Source organism: Strix aluco, chromosome 14 (assembly GCF_031877795.1).
Source record: "Strix aluco isolate bStrAlu1 chromosome 14, bStrAlu1.hap1, whole genome shotgun sequence".
Classification (NCBI taxonomy): domain Eukaryota; kingdom Metazoa; phylum Chordata; class Aves; order Strigiformes; family Strigidae; genus Strix; species Strix aluco.
In genome coordinates, this window is record NC_133944.1 from 12183293 (window position 1) to 12211177 (window position 27885).

General features: G+C 36.3%; 2 protein-coding genes across 6 annotated transcripts in view; both read left to right on the forward strand.

Annotated features, from left to right (window-relative positions):
* CEP89 (centrosomal protein 89) overlaps positions 1-6477 on the forward strand; it is a 41601-nt gene extending 35124 nt beyond the window's left edge. For 3 of the 5 annotated variants that reach the window (XM_074840120.1, XM_074840121.1, XM_074840133.1), the window contains one exon: positions 5113-6477. In XM_074840120.1, coding sequence (XP_074696221.1) covers positions 5113-5350 — 238 coding nt within the window. In that variant the 3' untranslated portion in view covers positions 5351-6477. Of the gene's footprint in view, positions 1-1749; positions 1854-2662; positions 3035-5112 lie in introns of those variants that run through there. The other 2 variants (XM_074840122.1, XM_074840124.1) reach the window with 2 other exon arrangements.
* A 464-nt stretch (positions 6478-6941) lies between these two features.
* SLC7A9 (solute carrier family 7 member 9) lies at positions 6942-27433 on the forward strand. The gene is made up of 16 exons (XM_074840134.1): positions 6942-7292; positions 8329-8413; positions 8643-8943; positions 14572-14687; positions 15837-15962; positions 17131-17278; positions 18227-18469; positions 19066-19191; positions 19509-19608; positions 21382-21426; positions 21764-21887; positions 23583-23686; positions 24470-24566; positions 25349-25498; positions 26082-26256; positions 27190-27433. The coding sequence occupies exons 5-16, from the start codon at positions 15858-15860 to the stop codon at positions 27252-27254; spliced, it is 1482 nt and encodes a 493-aa protein (XP_074696235.1). The 5' UTR covers positions 6942-7292; positions 8329-8413; positions 8643-8943; positions 14572-14687; positions 15837-15857; the 3' UTR covers positions 27255-27433.
* The last annotated feature ends 452 nt before the right edge of the window (positions 27434-27885 follow it).

Consider the following 27885-nt stretch of genomic DNA (forward strand, 5'->3'; position numbering starts at 1 on the left):
TTCATATAAACTAGTTTCCTCTTGTTCCTTTATGCATCTCAAGTATTGTGGTAATACAGTTTCCCAGGGTAATCCAAATACTTATGTACTCTGTTATGCCTATCTGCCAGAAACTAAACATGTATTTTGGTCAGCTTTGTGTACTTCTGGTTTTATAAGGCTTATTACTTTCTCTCTCCCTTCCATCCACTCAGTCACAGGAGTAAGGAAGGGAAAATTATTTGTAGTTGAGATGTTGCTAGTCATCTGTAGCTTGGCAACCGAAGTCACTAGTGCCAGGACAGTACCAAACATTTACATTTATTTCCACTAGCTTTGTTCATGGAGTAAATTTATAGTCCAGAAAACTCTCTAGCTGATAATGTTTCAATTCAAAATACCTGTATAAACATTAAGGTACAATAAGTATTTTGTATATTACATTCTCTAATTTCAGTGCTTAAGTAATGAAAATCGAAGTAGTATGCCACATTTTAAGCAAGAAAGCCAGTTTAATTTAAAATTTAGCTGAAGGTATGCTGACTATTTGGATAACTGATTTTGTATTTTATTAAAGTTACAATTTCTCTTTAGGAAAACTATAAACCAAATTAAACTATTTTAAAGGCACAGACCACAGTCAGTCTAGTCAAAAGCAGTGTAAGTGGGTGAAGACAGAAAACTTTCATGTAATTGCTTTTGCTCTTAAATTTAGTTTTACAGTAGCGAAGTTAGGAAATCATAGCAAGTCTTACTTAGCTAATGCCATGAAAGTCTTTATCATAAACATTTACTGTATGTATTGGTGGTGGTAAGTTTTCTTGTAAAACAAGGGAAGACACCACTGAGGTCTGGAAGCAGCACCGTTCTTCCAGTGAGACTCTGCAGCAGAGATAAGCAGCCCCGCCTCAAGAATCGCAGTAGGACCACAGCAAACCTGACCCATCACAGGGCAGGACCCTCTTGCCACAGCATGTGAGATGGCACCAATGTGCCCAGAGGTGCACCGACTGCAGATCACAGCATATTCAGAAGTGATCTTTGTTTACATACAGTAGCAATATTCATGTGCTTCCTCATTTTTTTCCTTCTCTCATCATTCTGTTTTTAACAAGTCTACATCCAAACTAACATGGGCTTCATAAAACATAAAAAAGGTGACTTTCCTTTGAAATTTTCTCCCCTTCTGCATCATCTTTCATCTGGTGACAAAAATCAGGGGTTGCACTACTTGTGCAACTCCCACTGTGTCCAAGGGGACAGAATTTTTCCACTTGGTTGTCAAACAGAAATGCATATAGACATAATTGTCCTTTCAATAAATAAAAGCTTTTAAAGCTTCTGAAGATATGCAGATTTTTACCTTCCTAGAAGCTGCTCTGTAGAGCTTTCTCAATTACAGTCTTTGCTAGAGAATATTGGAAATTCACAGCAACCTTTTGCCTAAAGCAACTGACAAGAAAGCAGTGTCATTTTCTGTTCTTCAGGCAGGTGATAATCATAATGACATTTGTATTGTTTACAGAGTGATCTTATGAGCCATTACTATCACATACCTTTCTTTAAATGAAATACATCACATGTTCCAGGTATAAACCAAGCTGTTACTGTGGTTGTAGGGTAGAAAACCAGGTTCATAAATGCCTTGTCTTATTTCACGGGACACTTACCTTTACGAGCTTTCTAGGTCACAATGTATTTCATAAGTCTTCTGCAGAGGAACAGTACTTCAAGACAGTACAGCTGCTGTACTTTGGATGTTAACTGCAGGTTTGAAAGCCTCAGTAATGAGCCTCAGACTGTCCTCAGAAGAGGGTCAACAGTAGAAGAGCTTCGCAGCCATGCACAGGCCAGGGAGAGGAGCTGTCTTACCTGTAAGGTTACATACAAAAGTGTAATCATGATAAAACTGTTGATCTTTATGATAAGAATTATTTAAGTAAACTGTTACAGGATAGATGAAAATTAACTCTTGAGCCAGCAGCCCAAATAAGATTCTTGGAGATTATGGCCAAATGAATTTATTTCAGTGAGGGCAGAAAGCTTTGTATTTTGTAAAGAAGAATCTGTTTTCAGAATCTGCTTCTGTTAACTTTTTCATCCTCAAACATCAGTACAGCATTGGCATTTTGCTTACTCTCAACAAGATATAAAACCTTACATTTTGGCTAGGTTAGGAGTTGAGTGGAAATTTTTACTTATTTAAGTAACAACAGCCTACATTTATGAGAAACAAACTTAATAATTTTTGCCTAAAGACATCTGGAAACAGGACACATCTACTACTGAATACATACCTAGTTTTAAATGCCAAGTGACAAAGACTTGTGTTCAAAGAGGTGAACCAGCTGCTGTGGGCACAATGGAATAACAAGGGTTACGTATCTGCCTGTGATCTGTATAAGGTAATGTCACAGTGGTCACAGTCAAGGATAGTAATGCTTTACGGAGCTTGAGGGAATTTCTGGTGACATCCAGAAAAATCTAAGAGAAGGGTAGAGGGCCACTGCCCGGTGAAGCAGGAGCAAGGCAATTTTGGTGTTGAGAAAAAGGTACAGACCATCAGCAGCTATGGTAACTAAGCTGCTGTATAAAATCCAAGTTCTTAAGACAGCAGGGAGGTTGTGACTAGCAAGAATAAAGACACCCCTTCCTCAACCCATTCTACTGTATTTATTTTTAGATTTTGATCGGGTCAGAATTTTAAAACAAAAAAATGCAGAGGCAAAACCCCCTCGTCTAACTCCAGTTGGATCCTAACTGCCACTTCTTGGATGCTCACCTGACAAACAGCTGAACTATAAAAGCAGGACATTCTGCCACACTGAAAGGCCTTACCGATGACTGCAGCATACCCTGTGCAAGGCCAGGGGCACCCGCAGCGTGCTGCCTTGACAACAACATGCTTTGACTGCTCATTCTAAAGCAAAGTCAGCCAGCACTTTCACAGTCTGCATCTCAGAGCTCTATTTAAAAATTAATCCTCCAAGAAGCATTCAGATCCACCACTACCTCTAAAGGCATCTGTTTCCTTGCTACTGAAGTAATTTTAACCACATGGATACTTTTAAAACTAATCTCTCTGAACTGTTTTTTCTAAAATCGATGCAGTTGCCATTGAACTGAATGTATGGACTGAAAATGACATCCCATGTGTCAAGCATGCCGACAGCACTAAACTACAATTCAGAACTCAGTGATTGTCAGTTTCGTCTTCGAACTTCCAATTTTCTCTGCCTCAAGCTCATACAACCATTAACAATGAAACGATTCTTTAAAAAAAAGTCTTGGTTTTAGAAATTCGCAGATGAAATAAAGCCTAAGTAACATCCTGCACTACCATAAGGGTAAATCAGATTAAGCTCTTGTGTATTAATAGTAGAACATAAGAGTGCTGTGCACACTGCATGCAGACTCCAATCGGAGAGAAGTGGCAACAGAGAGCAGGAGCATGTCCCTATCACGATATAAAACTTCATTTAAAAATAAAACAAGATGCTGAAAATGTTCCAAGATCACAATACAAAGGGATGGAGTCAACCAATGGGTGAAACTCTGGACTTGTTGAGGGAGTTCAGTCATGTAATTTTACTCTTTGTGCCTCACATGCCCCAAAATGTCAGCTGAGAATAATGATAACTGCCTTTGTAAAGTACATTGAAGCATATACCGAGTAACTGGTAGTACTAGACACTCTTACCACTGGCTCAAGGAGAAGTATACTTTGTGAGAACAAAGTCCTCTACAGTTTTGGTGTTTCAAAAATGAGAGACTGCTTCTCAATGGATTTTTAGAGACTTAGCAGAAATGGAAAGGTCCAACTCATTAATCTGGCTTCTCACGTTCTTGGGCAGAGGCCTGGGGCTACTCTCGGCAACTGTACTGCTTTCACCTGCCTTCCTGTGCTTTAATTCCATTCTTAATGGTTAACGATTGCCTCCACCACCAAAAGTTCATTCCAAGCAATATATACAAGGATAATCTTAAGACTTTCTCAGTAAGGCTTTTTTTCATTTTCCATCTATATATCCAGTCATAAGGTGAAACACAAAATGAGCTAGTACTATGTCTGGGCCACTTCTTACCACTTCCTTCTCAGTGTTACTGATCACAAAGGGCTCTGTAAGAAGTATCGATTATATATTTCTACTATACACCTTTTGCCAGAAACATAGCCTGACAGCATTTAATCTTAACACATTTATGTTTTGCATTGGTTTGCTTCTCATTTTTAGAGCCTAGTATTCAGGACAATTTGTGTAAATGCTCGCTCTGTCAAGTGCTTCAGGTAGTGGCTTGAAGTGACCGTGTTAGAGAAGTCTATACCATTAAGATTTGTGTGCTCATTTTCTACGGAATAACTTCCCTTTCCACTTCAAATGATCTTGGTTTTCTGATTATTTTGTATTTTGACATATACTAGAAGCGAGTCAGAGGAAACCCAAGAGCTTAACCTTGACCAAATATAACTTACTAAAAAGTCTGTGGCTGGAATACACTGCATTATTAAATCATGTTAGCTGCCATGTTTGAAAAAATAACTTTCTTCTTGAGAAAAACATTAAATAATTCATTCATTTATGCTTGGGCAGTCAGAGAAATTGGCCCATGAGGTTGTAATGCCTTGAGGACTGCCCTTCACTATCTTTGCTCCCCACCCCCCTGCCCAAAAAAACCCAAGTTTACACCACTTCTGCTTGAGCTCCAAGAGGAGGCATTAGCTGAGCCAAGTCTGACACTCGGTTTGATCAGACATTTTGAGCTCGGGCGTGGGGAGATGCGGAACTCCCGGTACCTGGCAGCAGGGGCACGCGTTACAGACATACCTGCTGCGGGAGGCAGAACGGCAGTCACGACCCATCCTGATTCAGTGGGCAGTGGCAGTCACAGTGCTTGGATCTCACAGGCACCGCTCTTCTGTGTGGACTTAATCCAACTTACTACATGGGTCCATATCTTTTTTTCTGTTACACTTAGTGGGCTTTTTGAAAAACAAAATAGGGACGAATTTCAATCGGATAATTTCAAGCATCTAAATACATGCAGTTTATAATTTGCTTGTCCACATACTCTAACTACATACTGCTGAAAAGTGTTTTTAAAATTAGGATTTATCTTTGTTTTTTTTTCTAGGAAAGTGGAAGGGGAACTTGAAATCATTTGGGAATCAACATCTAAAGAAAACAGGAGAATGAGAGAACTCTTACATAAATCCCTGAGGAAGAATGACATGTGGAGCACTGTCACAGTTCATGAGCCACACTTAGATGAAAGCCCTCAGAAGAACCTAGTTTACGGACATGATTTTAGCTACTGTGATGTGAAACCTTCATCCCCTACTACAAATGAAATTCAACAGGAATCTCAGTGATAAGAATAAAGACGCATTACACATCTCATCCAAGAAAGGAAACTCAGTGCCTGAATTTGACTTTTTCAACAACACAAGATGGAACGTTTACCCTCTTCAAAATTACTGGGTTATTAATGTCATCAAAATGACAATAGCATATTCTCCAGCTGTACTGTCAATAATGTAAATCTAACCTAACACATGGCTTTGTTTTTTTGAAGAAAAGGCTATTCCTTGTTAAGGCAAAACATGGTACTGCTCTAAGTTAACATAAAACGACAAGTATCCAGTGAATAAGATAAACAACTGGTAAGCCTGGCGTTCTAGCACAGACACATACCTTGCCACAAAACAAGTGAACAGCAAGACAGAAAGCCTCCAATATGGTAAATAATGTGTCTCTATTATATATGTTTTAATTAAAAGGACAAATGTCAATAAATTCTCCCCAAGTCACCACATAAAGTATAGATGGAATATGGTCAAAGTTGAAAAAAAAAAGTGTTGTCTGTTCTCATCGCTGGTGATGAAGCATCTTGACTTCCCAAGATGCAAGGACGTCCTTATGCGAGATTGTCTGACAAAAATCTTGTCATCTCAAGGACAGAGAAAAATTTGACTGTGAAGCAGACACGACAGACACATCCTCTGACGGTGGTGCCTGAACACTGTCCACTAAGTAGATTTACAGGAGCCCAGGCGTCAGCAGGTTCCTACCTACCGTAGTTTTGCCAAGGGGACGAGGTGCCAGCAGAGGATGCACCCCTCCTCCAGATTGTTTTGTTCATCCCACTTCAGATGCCACTTTTTTTTCCCCAGAAGCATTATCTGCAGCAGTGCCAGCCTTTATTATGATGCATTTGTCTTATCTTTCATAATTGTTGATTTTTCACAGTATTGCACATCAGCGTTGTACTAGTATGTATTGGTATGAAGTAACTTTATTTTGGATTTACATATAACTTGTTGGATCAGCTTTTTGGTTTTGCCTCATTTCCATAAGAAAACCTCAATGGTACCAGAAAACTGTAACAATACAAAAAACCTATAAATTGTATAATACTAGAAGTAATGAAGAATCTCATTGGCTTTGATCAAAGTTAACAGAGTATAAACCCAAGATAAACACCAAAAAGAACACATACTGTTCATGTCTAGAAAGCTTCCTCTTTCCTGAGGTGTTTTCCTTCAGGGTAAGGCCATGACTCAGCAGCAGAGGGTTATTTAGGAGAGGGTGGGGAGCGTACCTCCTATCACACCATGATTTTCAGTGCTGTGTATGTGTATTGTTTTTAAAGCCCCCTTCCACAATACAGCCGAAGGCCAAAGACTCTACAGACTACTTGCAAAATCTTTGCACTCAGATACCACCACTCTGATGAGACAAAACATCAAAGTAGCCAAGTCAAATACATACAAGTTCTACCATCAGTGGGATTTAAATATGTACTTTAATTACTTTCCTTTTCTGGGAATAAAACAAATGCAGCAACCTTACCAGCTCATCAAGATAAAACTTCAACATGCCTCATTAAGACTCGGACTAACAAAACTAGCACTACTGTCTTATGGTCCCCTGCTGGGTAGTTAACAAGAAGTACATCTTCAAATTCTTTCCTACTTAAAACTCACATTTGTCAGAGAAACCGCTGGCAAAGAAAAACATATTTCACAGCATTACATTTGCTAGGAACCAAATGCAGCCTTTTTACCATCACTGCAAATATTTTTCTTCCGATACAAAAGCTGACTAAAAGCAGCTAAAGAAACTCCTACCCATTAAAAATAAACCTGCATGTCCCTACCGAAGGGAAACAAATATTTTTATGATGTTGAACTGCTTGGGTGATAAGATACCAAATCAGGAGAAAGCTCTACTTGATGGCTTTGACGTAGTTGTACAGTGCATGAACGATAGGACTCTACTCTTACTTAGGGATTGCTGTCACCCTGCTTTAAGGTAAGTGAATTGTAACCACAAACATTTTCAGAAGTAGTAGGAATTCAACTTTTGTTCAAACTTGATATATAAAGCTTTAGTTTTCAGAGAAGCTGCCCTCGCAAAGTCTGCGTTCCTTATGACCGGAGATTATGACAGTGGTCATAAATCATGAAATGGTCTTTAAGACCAAAGCCATCAGCTTCCAGTACACTGAGCTTCCCTTTACAACAGGATATGCTCAGAAGATATGAACAGCATCTAAACAGTACTGCTATAAAAATGAGAGCATGAAAAAGCGTGCAAAATGGGCAAGGGTTACATTATCAAGATAGCAGCTGATCTCACATGATCTTACCACCTTTGCAAATTTCTGAAGTTTTTTTGGTTGCAAGGGATGTGCTTTTACTTAAAGAAACAGTGCTCACCATGTAACACTACCCAATATACTTGCTGGCTGCTGCTTTTGCATTTACATTTATCAGATCCCAGCTGACACATGGCAAAATCCTTCTGTTAGCACCTGCAACAGTCTGTTCAACTAACCTGTACCAACACAGCAGAGAGCTCCATTCACCTTGCTTCAGCTGAGAAATAAATAATGAAAGCAAACAATGCAAAAGAATAAAAAGTAAACAATATAGTGCATTTTACTATAGATAATTCTTTAAGAATTAAGAAATGTAAATATATTATCTCTGACAGTATCAGACACAGCTGCAGTTGACCCCCAATTAACTACTAGGATTTGGTTATGTTAACCTTTCCTCCAGAGTGAAAAGATTTCCCTGACTACAATTTTTTTAAACTCCCTAGCCCTAGTAATATACAATACCAGCCACTGACTGGTTTGTTTCCACTCCTTGCTACTACACACAAAAATGCAATACTGCTAAACCAAAAGAAAGCTAATAATCTGGCAACATTTACTATAGGTTCATCTTTGGAGGGAACTTCTGGGAAACACAAAGTTACAAATTTATTCTCTAACTAGTGTGTGAAAACTAAGGAAGAAACAAAACTTGTAATCATTCTTCACTTTTCTGTTAACACCAAGGATGAAAATAAATTACTTCAAGTAACCTTTGAACCAAGCCACGCTAAGGAGTGGGATGAAGTTCATGGAAGAAAATAGCATCAGGGTGAGTACCAAAGGTGCAATCTGAACTGTGAAACAACTGCCTTAAACTCAAAAACCTGCATCTGACAGAGGCTGCAGAGTGTCTATCACACATGCTCACGCAGAACCTGTTACCTAAACTCCAAAGTACTACCATGTACTTTGTGGACATTATATGGATACTGTAAATCTTTGAAGCCTCTACCTCCTGCAGCAATCAAATGAACAGAGATCTAACTTTCTCTCTCCAGCTGACATGATTTGCATAGAAATCACTGTGCACATACCGAAGCATATACTGCGAATCCTGCACAATGGTCACAAGCATGAACTCAAAGCTTTCAGGATGTCACAATAACTCAGGAACCACAAAAGCTTTTCATGATTCTAACTATTATGTCTTCTGAAGCTGGTACATCTGTTCTGACTTCTCTCCCCTGCTTGGTGTGGTTTTCAGCACACTACAGAAAATCTACGATCCCTGAAAAATGCCCTTACAGGAGGATTTACTGGGCCACTACTGACAGATGCTGGTTTAATCTTTCAGTAAAGGTGTGTAATGAAGGAATCCTTTTAACCTCTCCGGGCAATACATTCTAGCCCTTCACCAGCCCACTCTATCAGAGAATCCTCCCTATTTCGTACTGTTCACAAATTTGGACATTCACAGTATTTTCTGTGCACTGCAATATAAACACAACCTCTGAACAGAACAGACCCAGGACACATTCCTGCAGAACAAACCTTTTCCCAGTGAGCCTGACACTGAGCCACTGCTTCTTTCTGCCTAAGTTTTTCAATTAGTTCTTAATCTACTCTATCACAGATTTTAATACATCTTTTCAGACCTTGCCACCACAGTTTGCCGTTAAGAATATCAAGAGTCACCAATAAAAGCCCTTCCAAAATGGATATACTTTACTATTTCTTCCCTATCCACTTAGCCTATTATTTTGAGAAATAAAACCAGTTTATTTTGACTGAAATACTGATAAATTCATACTCACTGCAACTCATTCCTTTATAGTCCAGTGTCACAGCTATTACTGCTAGGTACTATAGTACTACAAAGAAACAAAGGGCAGAATAGTCTTCCTGTTTGTACAGGTAACAACTTTTATGCATCTTTAAAGCGCTGAAATGAAGAATTAACTACCCTGTTCTGAGTAAATCATCACCTTGTATTTAGAAACAAGTTCCAAACACACTCAAGTGTGAATGTGTTGGAATTTTGCATAATCAAGTGAATGAGCTTGGTTAGTACATTGGTATTGAAGAAACTGTACCTTAAAAACCCGGAACTTAATGAGATTTTAAAAATCATTTCACTTTGCCTTGTTTCATAGATACTATACTAAATATAGATACTTACTACAGAAATTATTTGGCTGTTTTATACTACTACAAAAACCCTACCCCTGCCAATTTATTTTTTCTGTTACCCACCTGACAGTAGCAACTTACTATTTAATGTCAACCACAGCTGACAGAGCATGCTGCTTCTGATATACTGCACCTTCCTTCCTTCTACGGTATCTTCCAGTCTGTAAATTGAACCAGTGAAGTAGTTTCACCTTCCTTTCACAAAACATAAAAACAAAGCGCGTTCTTCAATTCCTATGAAGAAATTGAGAAAACAGTTCAGAATTTGTGGAACTGTAGTCATGTTGGAAGTTTCACTGCTGAATTTACAGAGTATATTCTGTCCATAATACCTGAACATAATTTTCACTAGAAAAGCATTTGGATTAAGTAATGTGATTATAAATTCAAAGAGCAAACACTGCCACCACCTTTCCAAAACCACTGGAGAGTCTGGAGCAAACTTCGGTGGTTACAACGCATTTTCCATTAGCTTTACTTCTTACTTTGTTGTCAGAGTATCTCATACTCTGCTTCAGTTGTTGTGTAAACACCAGGGAGATACTGACGCTCAACAGACACACTGAGATAAGTATGCCCTAATGTCCTGCGAACTCAGGGTAATTTTCTAATTTCTAGCCTATTAGAAAACTTCTCCTGTCCATTTACAAGTCATTTGAACCCAGCTGTTTTCTTCTTCCCTCACTATTTTTAAGCCACAAAGATGCTTCCTAGCCAGAACATTGCTCAAGTGCTCAGAAGAGAGCCTCCCAAGATTTCTCACCATGAAAAATTCATGCCACTACACTGGCACATTGAGTCACGAGTTCTAAGAGCTTTCCCTCTGGGACTACAAATTCTGGCCTGCCCAGGCACAGCTCTTCCATTTAGGAGAGCTCTGAGCACTCATCCTACTCTGCAAATCTAATGCAAGTAAATATGGTAAAAATTCTACAGTGTCAATCAGCTTGAATCTAGAAGAGCAGATGCACTTTGACGGCTTCTTTACCTTAAAAATGTGGTTTCTCAGTGAGCGACATCTGCAGATTTTTTTAGTTCTGAATTTTTTTTCCTGTACTAAATTCATTTCAACGTACCTATATAAACATGCATTCAGATAAGAAACATATAAAGATATCATATTGTAGTACTTAAAATCTGGTTTACATATCAAATGTTTGGTTTTGGTAAATTTAAAACTAAACTGAGACTTCAAAAGTATTTATCCCAGAGCATCATAACCTCTATGAAGTGCTTCTGTTTCTGTAAACTGTAAAAAGCAAGACGAAGAGTATTCACTGCTTTCTTCCTCAGCAAGAAAGGGGCATGCTAAAGATGCTGTCTTCCAAAGCCAATGTTATCTGTTAATCCCTCCTTGATGAAACACCAGGGGAATGTAACCTGAATTTTGGACTCAAAAAGGAGATCAAAGTGAGGCACTCGTTCCTCAAACAGAAAAAGAAGAGGAGCTGGCTGTGTATTTGAGAAATCACTAATTCTGATCAGGCTCTGAAACACTTTTGAAAACTTTCGATCCTGAAAGCTCTGAAAAATCCCTAATTTGATATACTGAAGATAATTTTCTTCAGAGGCTATCAAAATTCCTTAAGAGTATCCTTAAGAGGAGACCCCTTGATTTTTTGTGATTTTGTGATACCCAGCATTTACAAGTGTATGAAGATCTCTGTACAGCTGTGCTTAAAAAAAACCCCAAACCACAAACAAAACCAGAAAATCTTTGTCCTTCTAAAAAATGTGCACTATTCAGACAGGTCTAGTGCAAAACTTTAGCAAACCCGAAGATTTTTTCAAAAGCCTTATTTGTCACAGGGTCAAAAGCAAGTGCATTGTAACCAAGAACTAAGTAGGAAAAAAATGCAGGTATTAAAAAACCCATATATACTATGGGCTTTAAGAACTATGTAGTCATCTAATTCTTCCTACTGACCCCCACAAGATGCACAGATCTTGCAATCCAGTAGCATCACCCAGTATCAAGACAGCTATTAATAAAATACTGCTTTCTTATATTCCACTTGCAGCATGCCTGCAATTACTCAGAAAAAAAAAATTAAAATGCATTTAAGGATGACAGTAGTGAGATCACTTCTTACAGCACATTTATTAATGGTAGGATTCAAAGAAGAGCAAGTGCAAGTAAACAGACTGGTCCTCTGATTAAAATGAACCTGTTAAGTAGCAAGGTTAGAATGGAAAGTACCCATTCTGAGATATTGCTAAGCTACAATTAAAACCTGCAAGTTAGAATAATCCTTACCATTTGCTTAAGTATTGGTCAAAGCCGAACATCTGCATTACTGCAAGCAATAAATACCAACCCTAGCAAACATTAACCTTTATTATTAGTGACTAATGATAATAAAAAGGGTATTTATATACTGTGCCCTCCCCTATTTCCCGAATTAAAGTTGAAAATTACTTTTTACGATTTAATTGGTAAATAGCTTTTGAAAAGGTTCAAACTACACTGTTTAGACAGGACCAGCCCACAAAGTGTTTGCTTCTGCAGCCCCTTGGAATCTGAACTCCTTGATCTCTTCATCTATGTATATATTTGAGAGGGAAGGAGTCTTCCCATGGCTGTAAAATGCCGTTTCTCTTGTCCATAAAGAAAATAAACATTGAGTTCAAGGATTCTACTGTTATTTTTTCCTTAAGTGGATGAGGAAAAGAAGGATTGCTGGTAAAATTGCAAATCCTTTAACAAGTTTATAGCATCACAAGAAAATTAACCCTTAAAAACAAAACTAGACAATAAATGAAGATACTTTTCCTTTTTTATAAGGAAACAGGCTAGTTAAGGTCAAGCCACTGGCAGAGATTTAAGACACCTATTCAACAGAACTCTCCAAATTCCCATTCCAGATTGATTAAAGAAAACTGGTTGCTTAGGCATAAACTCAACATATTTTCAGTGTTGCCTTTACTGCATCTGAAGAAACAGAGTGTAAATCTGATGTGGAAAGAAAACACAGCTGAAAACATCACAAGGCGTGTAGAACATATCTCTGCACAAAAAATTCAAAGACTTCACATGGAATTAAAGATGACATACTCCATTACCTTTTCATCAATATTATGTAAGTTTTTTCCCCTTTTTCTTGTTGGTCTGGAAATTCCAGGGCAGAGATATGAAAGGTGCGTCTACTTCATTTTGAAGGACAAAGTTAGCCCCATAATATGATTTCCCCACCTTCTTTTTTCTTTTCACATTAGCTATTTCAATGATCCTTGTAGCATTTCAGGAAAAACATCAGAATGATAATAAGATTACAAATCTTCATTTTCAAAATTATCAGCTATAGAAAACATAGATGTACATTATATAATATCTGATACCAAACTAGGCATCTGCAATTGATGGATATAGAAACATTAGTTTATTTAATCCTACATCACAACTACCATGAAAAATATTTTTAAAGTCCTTGTAAAAGATGCAGAAAAAGAAGTTGTTGGTATCTGGCTTTTCATATGCTTGTAGTAAGACTACAATTTTAAGAGTCTTTATTCTCTGTATCTGTAGGAAAAACAGAACTTGTCCAACCATTGTTCAGGTGGTAATTTTTGAACAAGAAGTTAGTTAAGATGGAAGAGCTTCTCTTGAAGTGTAACCCTATTTCTGTGAGAATTAAAGAAGAAAAACAAAGAGATGAAAAAGACAGACAGTGAAGAAAAAACCACAGCTTTGGTTTTGTTTTGTTTTCAGTACTGACATTACTTGGCAATCTCAATCTTGGAAAAAAGACATTCACAAAATAGTCTGGCTCAACCATCACAACACATGGCAAATATAAACCAATGTAAGTCTGTTCAACATTTTCTTAAGAGTCCTTTTTTAGTCACAGATTTACATCAACATTAAAAAGAAAGGAATTCCTGTTGATCAAGCCTGCATGCTTAAACAGAAGGTTAAAAAAAAAACCCAACAACTGTCAAATCATGCCAGGAATAGAGTTTTGTTGATATTTAGGTCCAACAATTTGGTCTTATTTCCAATCCTGTACTACAATTTTCTGAGGCATTATCTTAACAAGATAACATCAGTGACTAATACCAGTACATCTGAAAAATGTCATCTCAAGTTAGATCAGGTTATCAGGACTTACTGGTTTGTATGTTTTACAGGAAAGGAGCTGTATAACTGCATTGCCAAACACAATGAAGTGAGACATGATTAAGGGGGTCTTTGCAAATATTTTAGGGATGATTAGCCAGAATCAAAGAAGCTACCTTATTTTATAGCATTCAGGGTAACAATAGAGAATGGCATTTTTCACTAAAGCAAGATCTTTAAACATCTGCAAAAATGAAAAATTAATTTGAACTGCAAGTGAAGGGAACACAAGCTGCCCACTCAGCTGCCTTCAGGTTAATGAAAAACAAAAGAAAGATTTCTGCTCACACTTCTCTACCTTCTCAAGATAAAAACATGAACTATTTTTATAAGATGCAGCTAACATCTGGACAGATGTTTTTAATACACCCATAATACAACAATTACTTCAAGGTTATCTGCCAAAGTATTTCTAAATGAAAAATTGCTCGATGTAAAATCATCAAAACAGACTCTTTAAATTACGGTTCACTCTCACTATGTAACATACTACTTAGGTACTGGACAAACATTCTCACGAATGGAACAAAGACTTTTTTTTTTTTAAAGATAAACTAATTGGACTATTGGTTTACCTGTGGTTCCTATCTCAAAGCTTCTTGGCTGAGAATGGGTTTAATGATTACCTTTTATAACCTCTGTACTTAAGCTGCTGCTGCTTCTGCGTGTTCTGGTTTCAGACATGGACATGTCTTGCTGTCTAACTGGCTGGTAAATCTAACGGGAGAGATAAAGAAATACACTATACAAAGATTCCTGGAGCCTGATTAACACCAAACAAATATAAATAAATAAGGTAAGTGAAAGTATGAATTGCTAAAAGACTATGATTAAAACATTCTAAATACAAGACTTCAAAGAGAAGTTGGGCACAAAGCTGTAATAAAATTCAGTGACCCAAGCCCTGCATTCCTTACATGGGCAGTTTTTTATTGTAGGTTTAATCTTAAAAGTTGGATTCATGATGATTTATTTTAAAAATCTTTAATTCAAAACATAAAACTGATGTCTTTATAGTCCAAATGTTTCTGAAGACCAGCAGTACTGAGATAGGCATTCTGTCAATTTAAAATACTACAATTTTTGTAGCCAAGAATTCCTGGATACTAGCCAAGTTGTCTAAACGTGAAGCATTCCTGAATTACTGTCTGTATAACTGCAAATTATTTTCAAAATTCAGATTCTAGTAATTATAGCTGTAGGGTCTGAGGACAGACGAGACTTTTGACTGAATCAGCTTTTGAGAATCAAGACCTAACCTGATCAATTTCGTTCACTATCTCAGGTCGTATTTTATTCCAGTACTATGGGCAACAAGCAAAATCCTCAAAAACCCCCACAAGTCTAAATTTAAATTTGAAAACAAACTGTTTACATTCTAATTCTAAACAGAACAAAACGTTCAGTAAAAGACATTCACCCTGAGTCAACACCGAGAAGACTCTTTTTGAGTCAAAGAGCTGCTAATTAGACAATTACAGCAGACTTGCTGGTTTAGCAGATACTTGCACCTCCAAGGAAGTGAGACCTAATTTAACGAAGATCAGAAAGAAGGTCTCCTAGATAAGAAAACAGACATGCTTTGGGGAGGAAGATTAAATCTGTCTGGACCTCTGGAAGAATTCAAAGGAGGGACTAGCTATAAAACCTAGATTGTTCTGGTACGGACATCCTCTCAACTGAATGTAACCTGAGAGAGAAGATACAAAGACACTCACTGCCAGCTGGGTGTGAGGAAAATCCACAGCAAGTCAGATGGGTGAGGTGAAGTAGACTTCTTCATTTTAATCTCCAAGTAGGTAGTTAAACGGAAGTCCTTTGCCTGTGAGTAAGTGTGTATTTATGTTTTCTGGCAATATTTGACTACACAATTTTAGACCCATATATCTCAGCAAAACTCACACAAACAATATGCTAGACTGATACTTTGTTTTTATTTCCTTAGAGATTTCATCAAGTAAACCAAATGGGTGAAGAAAGCTTGAGGAAAAGAAAAGGAGAACACAGCAGAAAAGAGGATGGACAATCCGTTCAGAGTCACGAACCCCAAGCGATGAACCTACAAAAGCAGGCAAACTTACTCTTTTCCGCCTTCAGTCTGCATGCGTGTGAGGGGCTGGCAGAGGGAGGCAGCAGGGGGAGTATCTGTGTACAATGCATCATCGTACAAAAACTGCAATTGTGTCCCCATTTAGCACTGATGTACTAATTAATACCTTGACAGTGTGGTTGGTTTACATTTTAGGAAACTGCTAATTACTAGTTAAATAGCTCCAATATAAACACAATTTAAAAAAATACGTATTTTTTAAGTCTTTGTATTATTTTTGCATCTGATAAATCCAAAGTTGATCAAGTGAGACACTTTATAAACTTTATTATTTCTTTTCACACGCACTTCTCAGAGGCTGAAGTGGGTTGTTCAGCTCATTGCTTCTGAAAGTTCGTTAGTGTTTATGGCCATAAAATAGCCACTGGTACAGAAAGACAAGACGCTTTAGAAAACAGATGTGCCACTTACTCTCCAAGAAGTTTCTCTTCAGGAGGCAGTGAAATTCCTCTTTAAGTAACTTGGAAAAAGATTCTCCATGTGGTTTCAGTTTGGTGCCAAGACTAGCAAAATATTGATGGTTAAGACTAGGCGTAACTAACAGGAAAATTTCAGTAGCTTTTTAAAGTTTTTTTGGGAGACACCTCCCAGAAAAGGTTACTACAAGGTCAGGAGAACATGATCTTTTCACCACCTAGCAGTATCAAGATAATTCCTGTGCACAAATAACTGAAGCAAGGAGAGGAAAACAACTGCTTAAAGGAAAAAAAAAAAAAAAAACACACTAAGAGTCCATCTAGGAAAACAAATTTTGAAGCTTAAGAGAATTCATAATTCCTCAAGTACTCATAGAAGAATGTCAGAGTTTAACCAGAGTGGAAAGGGGACACACACCTGTACAAGGTTAGATTTGAGACCTATGTAATCCAAAGAATGGTTTAATAAAGCAAATAAACAGGCAGGCAAAGTCCAAATAACTACTTTTAGAAACAGCAGGAATATGTCACAGGGTCTGTATGTATCTGGTAAAGAAAAGAGAAACTTCACATAGTTTATTACTTCATAAAAGCTGTATGTTGAAAGCTGAAAAAAACCCCAGTAATGACAATTACTATAATTGTATTAAGCTGAAGAGTAATTATTAAATTATTAGCAATTACTTTACCAAAACGTCTCCTTTTATTTCAAGGTGGGCCTCATCAGTGGAATCTGTATGATTGTTGGTACAATTATAGGCTCAGGTATCTTTGTTTCTCCAAAATCAGTACTCGCCAATGTTGGAGCTGTGGGTCCTTGTTTAACCATCTGGGCAGCCTGCGGAATTCTTGCAACATTAGGTAAATGAGTCGTCAAAGAATCTGAATCTTTGCTTATATCTTTGCATCTACTATTTCTGCATACTACTCTCATTTCACAAATTGGTTAGTGGCACCTAGACCACAATCAATCAGACCCTGATGAATGTAGCAGCATTCAGGCAAAACTTAAAGTATGTGCCATTTATAAAAGATAAATTAAGTTGTTAAAATTGTAAAGCACATTTTTAGTTTTGAAAAGTTTTGAAAGCAAATTTTAGTTTTGCTTTCTTCATCCACTAACTGAAATGAAGAGAATACTTAAGTCACAGGCAAAATATGAAATTTACTGGCAGTGAGCTATGTAATTCTGCTATTTTTCTACTTATGTAATTGTGTAAATCTAATACTCTATCATCGGAAAATTTAGTGCTAAGCACCTAAAAATATTTCAAGTAGTAAAACAAAAAAGAATTCTTTGGGCATTGTGTCAGGTACACAGAATATGCAAAAAACCTTTAAGCAAAATACCAGATACAGCAATAAACCTGGAAGCATTACTGTATGTTAAAGCTGAGCTTAGTAGACATTTTACTTCGAAATTGTGGAGCAAGTCTTTTAAGTTTCCAAAAGGTAAGTCAGCCAGTGCAGTTATCACTTAGATGCTTTGTATAGTGTTGGTTTCTTAAAAAGAAATCTAATACGCAATCAGAATGTCTGTACTTTGCTGAAGTCTTAAACACAAATAGTAGTAAATTCCTGACTGTAACTTAATAGTTTCAGTACATTTTACTGTATATGCAAAAAAATTTTAACTGCTTGTGAGCAATTGGAAAAAAATATAGTGTAACATTATAAAAGTAATGATGCATTGTATATACCCATTTCTTTAACTTTGCTATCTATTAAAAGTGATAAACTGCTCTAGCTAGTCATAGTTTAAGAAGTACATGAACTAAATAACCAATAAGTGCTTTTCTTGTTATTCAGGGGCACTTTGTTATGCTGAGCTTGGCACAATGATTACAAAATCCGGGGGAGAATATCCTTATCTTATGGAAGCATTTGGCCCAATTCCAGCGTTTTTGTTTTCTTGGACAAGCTTACTTGTCACAAAACCCAGTTCATTTGCCATCATTTGTCTCAGCTTTGCAGAATATGCATCAACTCCTTTTTATCCAGGTTGTGATCCACCCCAAGTTGTCATCAAGTGTCTTGCTGCAGCTGCCATTGGTAAAGTCCATACTTTTTTTTTTTAAGAAAGAGACAAGATCCATAATTGCATAGTGATTTCTGTTCAGCCCCATCAGTGAATGCATTTCAGCACAGTAAGACTTAGTAGGTTAATCTTCAAGAAGACATTGGGAAGTGATCCTACACTGAAAGCAACAGAAAACTTTGGAACACAGTACAGCTAGTCCTTCCCACAATAACTTAATTCAACAACATACAAAAAGAATAGATTTTAAAGTGGTCTGCTCCTAGTCTAAGTTTCTTTTATTCTTTACTAAAATACAGCTGTGGAATGAATGTTTATCTCTAGCAGAAAAGGAAGAAAAAATAAGTGTGGAGATATTATTTCTGTATTTATCAGAATGCTGTGCAACTTCAGTATTTTTTTTTTGTTAAAGGTACTATCAAAATCTGATTCATAAAACTGTTTTTCCTCACTATTTTAAAAGTTATCCAAACATTAGTATGCTAAAAAACTGTATCAATAATACAAACAGTGGGAAGAAAAAGCAATACAGTAAATAAGGGGAGGGGAAGGTTTTAAGAGGCAACTTTTCTTTCAATTTTGATAAATTTAATAAATTTATTTTTTTTAGTGGTAATTACAATAGTGAATTCACTGAGTGTGAAGTTGGGAAGCTATCTTCAGAATTTTCTCACGGCTGCTAAAATGATCATTGTCACAATCATTATTGTAAGTGGAATTGTTCTCCTTGCACAAGGTAATTAAATACTTTACTTGCAAAAATTGTTTTAGCTTCTGCTATGACCATTAAAAAAGTTTCCCGCTGACAGAAGCAGCACAACAATAAGGCTCGCTTTATTCAGTATTTTAGTTCCAGATCTCTTGGGAACTATGGTTATTTTCTTTTAGAGAAGGGGTGGGAAATGCAACACTACAGATTAATTAATAAAAAGTGGTACTAATTTTAACAGTGAGATGTTTCAAAACATGAAACATGTTGGAATGTTTCTTCATCTGGTGGGGATTAAAGGAATTCATTTCAACACTGATCAGTAATCCACATCTTATTTGCAGGAAAAACTGAAAACTTTGAAGATTCTTTTAAGGACAGTAAAATTTCTGTTAGTTCTATCGGTTTGGCATTTTATAACGGACTCTGGGCGTACGATGGATGGTAAGGTATCTTTACTAGTGTTAACGGTTAAACAGCCTTTAACTGGTTTACTCTTTTCCTGTAGTGTGCAAAGACGTGATCTGAAAAAGTTAACATCTGACTTGTTATTAAGGATTTCTTAAGGAATTCTGGAAAAAGAACACCAGTTTTAATGCCCCAACATGCCTTCCCCCCCCAAATCCTCAAGTTGCTGTTTATTAGGGAAAGAAACTACATTAGATACTGAAAGGGCTACTGCTTTGTGGCTGAAAGCGCTTAGATACTGCGGTCATGAGGAGAATATAAGAGTTTAATTCCATTATGTTAGGCAAAACAGCCTTCCCAGAGCCCCTACAGATTATCCCATCAAATTCCATTTCTGATGAAATATGTAATGCTGTTTGATTAGTACAGGAGGGCATTAAAAAAAAGCCCATCAAGTGACAGAATTCGTATGGTTCAACTTTCAAATTTTTTCTTATTCAGTTTCATTTGGAATTAATGTAAAAACACTGAAGCCTTCTTCCCTGAAAAACTTCCAATTTTAAATCTCCACATCTGTTTATCCAGTACTATCTACCATGTAGATTTAAGAAAGCACTTACATTTGAAAATCACCACAGATATGGTTGGATTTAGGTTTACATTTATGCTCTACATACAGCATTTATATTAAATACTCAGAAGAGTGCTTTCCAGAGTTATTTTCATAAGAATAAACTTTACCAGCAAGAATATTTAACTTAATCTCTGCCACAGTCCAGAAAATAGTTTACATGGTTCACTTCCTGAAACTAAAGGGAATGTCAACTGGGCTAAGGGTTCTGTTGGCACAAATCTACTATCAAGGTCTGATCCATTAATGCTATTCTTAAATGTTCCAACTGTAAAAGTTTACACATAGATCCATATTTTGGAAGGAATTAAGAATATAAATCTTAACTTGCAAAAAAGCAAGTCCCATTTAGATGCTTAAAACTGTATTTATTTTTAAGTGGATTACTCTTTCAGGTTCTATTTCCAAGCTTGAGTGTCTCAACTCAGACATGTAAGTCTGCTAATTCTGACATTCATCTAGGTTTTTTAAGGGGACAGGGAAGCTGGTGCCCAAACAATTATTTCAATATGTAACCACCAGGCACCGATGTTTGAAAATTAGCCTGTTGAACTGTAAAAACCAACTCCTCCCCACATTTTCAGAAGTTGATGAGTAAAAATCTTGTTTCAATCTGGTCTACATGCTCTAGCAAAAACAAGTATTTGGAAATCATAATTCTGCTAAGTGTAATCCTTAAAAACACTTTCATGCCAGTTTTCTGGACAGTATGATTTACAGAACGATTGTGAAACATTAGCAGACTTGCTTCAGTCCTTGTAAAGGGCATGCTTGTGCTTTTATTTGAAAAGACTCAGATATTACGAAGCTTGAGCTTCAAAGGCAATCTTGTAAATTTGAGATAAACATCTGCCAAATTTTTGTTATTCTGTGATATTTTATCCAAGAACTAAGACAATCTTATTTCAAAAAAAATCTCAGAGATACTTCTAAAACGGTGAGGAGGAAAAGATAATGGAGAAAAAGATGGTGAATCAAGAGGCTGACATTCAGATAAGAAGCTCACATAGTTTTTTGTTCTGCAGTTTCACCACTTAAAAAAGATTAGTTGCACCTTTTTCTTTTTTTAACTGAAAAGGTAAAAGCCAGTAACACAAAAAATAACACCTGACTTCATAATATATCAGTATTTCAACATCTGACTGCTAATAACATAGTATGAATGTTTTTCCTTCCAGGAATCAACTCAATTACATCACAGAAGAACTTAAAAATCCTTACAGGTAAAACTGTGAAGGAAAGCAGTGTTTCTAATGACAAAAATCAAACACTTAATATTTTTGTACGAGCAGGCATATCTTTTGGTTTGTTTTTAAAAGCGATGGTTATCAAGGTTTGAGCACTAATATACAAAGCTAATTAACATCTATTACAGGCTCTGTAAAATGATGCAAATTTGTATTTTTCCTGTTGTAAAATCCTGATTTCCATGGCTCTACAATAAAGAAATGTAAATACACCTAAAGAGCATGTGGGGAAAAGTAAGAGTCCACAGTTTACTGTGACAACTCTACCAGTGATATAGCAATGCTGATGGAGTCTTACTTTTGCATTCTTTAGAAATCTACCGCTATCTATAATTATTGGAATCCCCTTGGTTACAGTTTGTTACGTTCTGATAAACATTTCATATTTCACCGTAATGACTTCAACAGAACTCCTGCAGTCCCAGGCAGTTGCTGTGGTAAGCCACTTTATTTTGTAATAGAGCATCTGGAGAAGGCTGTGTGCATTAAAGTCATGAGCAAAAAAAGGAACCTGTAATTTTTCTTAACATACAATTAATTTCTGTCTACGCTGTGTCACCTTTTCCCCCATTATCTACTGTTACTTCTTAATCTAAAATTAATTTCAGTAATGCTTAAACAGTAGTTCTGTCATATCCCAAGGAAAAAAAAAAGGAAGCAAGAAAGTAATGCTAATATTTTGTAAATACTGCAGCTCAAGAGGTTGACTGTTTTCCATAAGCACCAAAAAGATGGAAGGAAGAACAACATCTGACTGCTGCTTTGCCCTTTTCAGTGTTTCCAGTATTGCTGAGAAACAACCACATGTAAAACGACAGTAGATCAAAGTTTGTTGTTCTGGAGATAACAGCAAGTAGTCCACAATTCACCTCCTTATTCTTGCTTTTTTTTCTTAACAAAGCTAAGAAATAGCCTTTTGGCAATAATGTAAGACATAGTATTATAGATAAAATTAAAGATTATATAGATTTCTGAAGACTTAAAACACATCTGTTCCTTCAGTTCCACTCAGCAAATTTTCCATGGGACATCTGCCTCTGAAATAACCATTGACAGGTCATGCAGCAATTTTTCCTAATGTTAAGTTTTTGGGGAAAACAAACAGTATGTGACATGCACACACAATACAGCGTAGCAGTGTAGTACACTAATGTAGAAATAAATCTGTTACAATGTAGAACTTTGATGCATTTCAGCATCTTGTTTGCACCAAGAGGTACAGCAATGTCTCTATCTAGTTATATATATCTTGTTCAGGAACTAGCCCTCTTCAGTATACCACTGAACTTACAATCTGAACAACACACATCAGCTAGCACTAAACTTACACTAAATTAACAAGAAAAAAATCTCAGAACAGCCACTGAGCAGTACAAAGGCAGCAGTGCAAACAGCAAAAGGAGTGCACTGTATGAAGAGGTATATACATCTGTAGCTTGCTTAGCACTTAGGAGTGTCCTACTACTGGACAAAGAAACAGCACTGATGTTACCAGAACTCTTCATGCTTGACTTACTAAAAAAAGTTAACCATCCCCCAACAAAAAACCCCAAACCTATCCGCCAAAAAACTTTTAAATTCAAATTCATTTACAGTAGATCAATGTACCTGCACAAGATCTAATCCATCCTGTAGTAACAACTAACATACCATGGCACAGGTAAAAACAGAAGGGTAGTCTAAGATCTTATAGCAAGCTTGTCCTTTACGTGTTCACCTGTAAGGCCTAGGTTGTCATGCTGTCACTACCAGTGTTGCTCCTTCTTTATCAGTTGCTCTGCTGCAACACTGTCTTCCTTTTTGTTTTGCAGACACATTCCCAAACCAGGCGTCTTTAACAGAATTTAATTTCTGTCTATTTTTTACATCTGTCTCCCAAGGTTTCCTACAGATGCTGCATCTCAAACAACCATGACACCAATATTCCACTCTATAGAGTGGTTCGTGAATTAACCTAGGTCTTCATTTGGCAAAGCATTCTTTAATAATTACACAAAACATATACGACATTTTTATTGATAACATACCTCAGACACCCATTTACTGTACTTTTAAAGAGGCTCCAACATTACTGAATATACTAAATGGTAGTTAAAATGATAAAAATGATTAATTTTAATCCTGTATCCCAGACATTTGGAGACAGAGTCCTTTATCCAGCCTCTTGGATAGTTCCTCTCTTTGTGGCCTTTTCTACAATTGGATCTGCCAATGGGACCTGTTTTACTGCAGGCAGGTAAGCTCCCATTCTAAATATCTTAAAATGAAAATTTTTAAAGTATTGAAAAATGTATATTTATATATCTACAAAGATATAGACATTCTTTTGATCCAAATGTACAAAATGTAGTTAAGAAGTACCTGCAAATCTAGCTATGTTATTTTCAAAAAGAAACACTGGCTATGCAGGTTTGAAAAATTAGAGAATAGGTCCCTTATTCTTAATTCAAAGCAGGTATAGCACAAAAGGTTTTTTCACCTCAACAAGTTTAAAGCTAAAAATTGAACAGTTAAAAAACCAGTAAGAACATGACTACACCTATAATGATAAAGATAAAAATTGGAAAGATTCCTATCAGTTGTTCAACGCTTCCATTTACTCTTTAAGAATATATAATTTTGAATGTATCTGAATACAATAGGGCTGTAAAGACCAATTTTTTTTGATGGAAGGTTGTCAATGTAGCTTTTTGATATGAAGCAAATTTAAAAGGAAATAATTAAGAGGGACACGGTAGTTAACATTTTTTTCCCAAGTATTTTTAAATTAAATGAGCAAAATGATGATTCTGAATTTAGTTGAGTTCACTGCTTTAATACTGGTTATTTCCCTTATTTCAGTCTACTACAGTAGTCCTTAAATCCCACTGCATATCAAAGGAAATACTGATGAAATTATAGTCAGATGTAGCCACACAATAAAACAAACCTGAAACTGAATGGTACTCTTTTTTCTTTTCAGTAATGCCACTCAAAAGTCTAGGTGCCACACTAACTAGATTGCCTTTTGTTTTGTCAGACTTGTTTATGTTGCAGGTCGTGAAGGGCACATGCTAAAGGTGCTATCTTACATTAGTGTTAAGCGTTTAACACCAGCACCTGCTATCATATTTTACGTAAGTATATATTCTAAGTACAGAAAAATTATCAACAGAAATTCTCCAGTAATACATACTTTCATAATTTCTTACCAGCAGTATTGACACATATCTTTGACTATCTAGACATGAAGATTGTTAAATATATATTGGGAAAAAAGACTATACAAAACCCCTCGACTTCTCAATTTGAACAGTTTCATTCCACAACTGGATTTTAAAATCAAAATGTTTTAAGAATCCACATCATGAAAACAAAAAGTTAAATGAATGGTTAGTATTTAGCAAATCCTGGATTTTGCAGGATGCCTGAAAGAAAGCTATCACTACCCTATTTCCTCCCTGTAAAAATGCATTTACATCTCACTAAAAAAACCCCCAAACTATTCAGTAAATACATTTTGCAATAAACCTAGAATATATTGTTATTTTTATTTTACCCATTTATCTTATCTTCAAGGTAAAACTTCAAAATTCAGTTGCTCTGTCAACTCCCAGTAGCTTTAATAACCTAAGTATATATTTAGTATTTTCATTTACTCCAAGATAGTCAAAATCAAAACAGATTAAACACATACAAATTTTAAGTCTTGCCTTAAAATGGAATTAAAATTGCACACAAAACTAAACACATGTTGGCAGGATGTCAACGCTACCTTTAAAGGTGCTGCAATACACTGGCACTCAAATATTTAAGCAAAAGCATTCACAGATCACACTGGAACATCAAACACGTGCCCATAGTGACACAATTCAGCCTTCTTTTATAATAGACTACTAATTTTTGTTTTCACTTTTAGGGGGCCATTGCTATTATTTATATTATCCCTGGTGACATTGACACACTCATAAATTATTTTAGTTTCGCAGTCTGGATATTTTACGGTTTAACCACTATTGGACTCATTGTGATGAGGTTTACAAGAAAGGAACTCAGGAGACCAATCAGGGTAAGTTCAGCATTCAGTATCTTCTCCTCCATTCCCAGAAATACTAAAACAGGAACTCATCCTAAATATTTGGGTATTTAAACAACATCCTCAGGCAGACTCCTTGGTTTTTGTTCCCCCCCCCCCCCACCTGAAACCTAGCCATTTATTTGTAGTTTGTCTCTTTGTTCCAGTTTTGCACTAGAACAAAGCTCCTAAGGGCCAGGAAAAGATCACATAACTTTTATTTTCACTTGCACAGACTACAAGCACAAGCCAGATTTTCAGGGATGGGAAACTGCAGTCAGCAGAGTACCCGAAATAAGACCCCAGAGGTCACTGCACTGGAGTCATCTCCCAGATTCACTAAAACGCAAATTTTTCCACTGCAACTTGCAACAGACAGAGATCTTGGTCAATGATTTAGCAGAAGAGTTTTCCCTATCCATATTCTTGCTATTTTTTTTCAATTGCCCCATCTAATTCCAGAATTTTTAAAAGAAAGAAATGCACAAGGCAATGAAAATATTCTTCAATCATATATGCAACTTCTGTAAGAACAGCAAAAGAATAAAAAAGTAATTTTGTGCTTTGTGTCTTGCAGATACCCATCATCATTCCAGTCATAGTGACATTAGTCTCCATTTTACTGGTACTGGCACCAATCATCAGTGCACCTGAACTGGCCTATTTGTACTGTGTTTTATTTATACTTAGTGGACTTATAGTTTATGCACTTTTTGTTCATTTTAAGTTCAACTGGCCCCAAAAAATATCAAGTAAGTATACCTCAGATATCCAGCTCCAAATTCAACAAAACATTGCTAAACTTTAGATTAATTACTGTAATGAAGGTCATTATATGGTCCATCCAATCTAAATCACATGAGCAGGGTGTAGAGGGGCGCAATTTTCCAGATACGTAGTGAGTGGCAATTTTCCAGACATATAGTGAACTTTAGTAAAGACTGTATTTTACTCCTTCTGATGGAAAAAAGTGATGTCTGACATTGTGAAAATGAAACTTAATTCACAAAAAAGCAATACATCACTGCAGTAGCACAAAGAAACTGACTTTTAAAATGAACAGAACTATTTCACCTGTAAGTTAAGTTTTTCGATTGTCCGTATTTCAAAACATTGCTTTAGCCATTAACTAAAGATTAGCAGACATATATTCTTATGCCACAAAATACTGTGCTTTTAGCTCAGGTTATCAATTTCACTATGTTAACAGCATTAAGACCAGAACTAATCGCAGTGCTGCTGAGTAAAGTGAAAGCTGCAAGAACCCAGTGTGACCATGTATAAAATGATTTTGCATAGTTTCAAGAGAAACTCTTTGCAATTATCTCAGGGAAAACAGGATACAGAGATATTTCTAAAAGGGAAAGTGGAACCAGCTGAAGAGGAGAGAATTAATAGTTTTATAGACATTTAAAAAATCCATCATCTGTCCTGCCCCTTGGGATTACTAAATATTACGTATTTATGCAATTAGAACAATTGTACTCTAATAAGAGCAAGTTTAGAAACTGTGGAATATTATAGTTTGGATCTTAAGATTGTTTTTATTCCCCACCTCTTATTTTTTGAGAAATGAATACAGAAGAGACAGACTACTCATAACTTTCTCACTTAGAAAAATAGCGTAAGACTGAATAGAAATACTGTGCTCTCATAAAGCCTCTAACAATAACTTTTTTTCTCAGAGCCCATCACTATGCACCTTCAGATGCTTTTGGAAGTTGTTCCAGCAGAGGAAGTTACTGAATAAAATATTTTTATATGTACCAGGTTGTTTTTAAGTGCTATACTGGTTGAAGGAGATTCAATTTAGTTTGGCACACATTTATACTTTCTAAATTGTTATGTTCATACTGGTGTATTATTTTTGCAACCCTTTAGTACTTGAAAAATGTTAAATATGTAAGAATAAAAGATTTCTGAGCCAGATTACAGCGTCCAGCAGAGCTGTTTGTGTTGTTTGCTAATATGTTACAGTATCTTGTTTTTTGCATTTACATTACTCAGAATAAACAAAAGGAACTTTTCGATTATGAATATGGCAAAACTTACCAGCAGCACTGTTGGGATGCTTTTGATCACACTGCTGAAAGAACGAAGCAGCTATCATTTACACCATCACATTCAACAGGCCACATAGAAAGGACAAAAATAACGTAAAAACAGACAAACTCCATTCTCAGTTTCTCAGACCAAACAGTAGCGATCAAAAAATTAGATTGACAAAATGGGAATCAAGTAAAAATGGAAAGCACAGTTGACAAGTAGAGGCTGATTTTTTTTAATTCCAAAAAGTTAATCAATTAAAGCTTTATTTCTCAGCTATCTGTTTTCTCCAACACCATCCAAATTATAGAACAGCAAGTAAATGCCACAAAAAT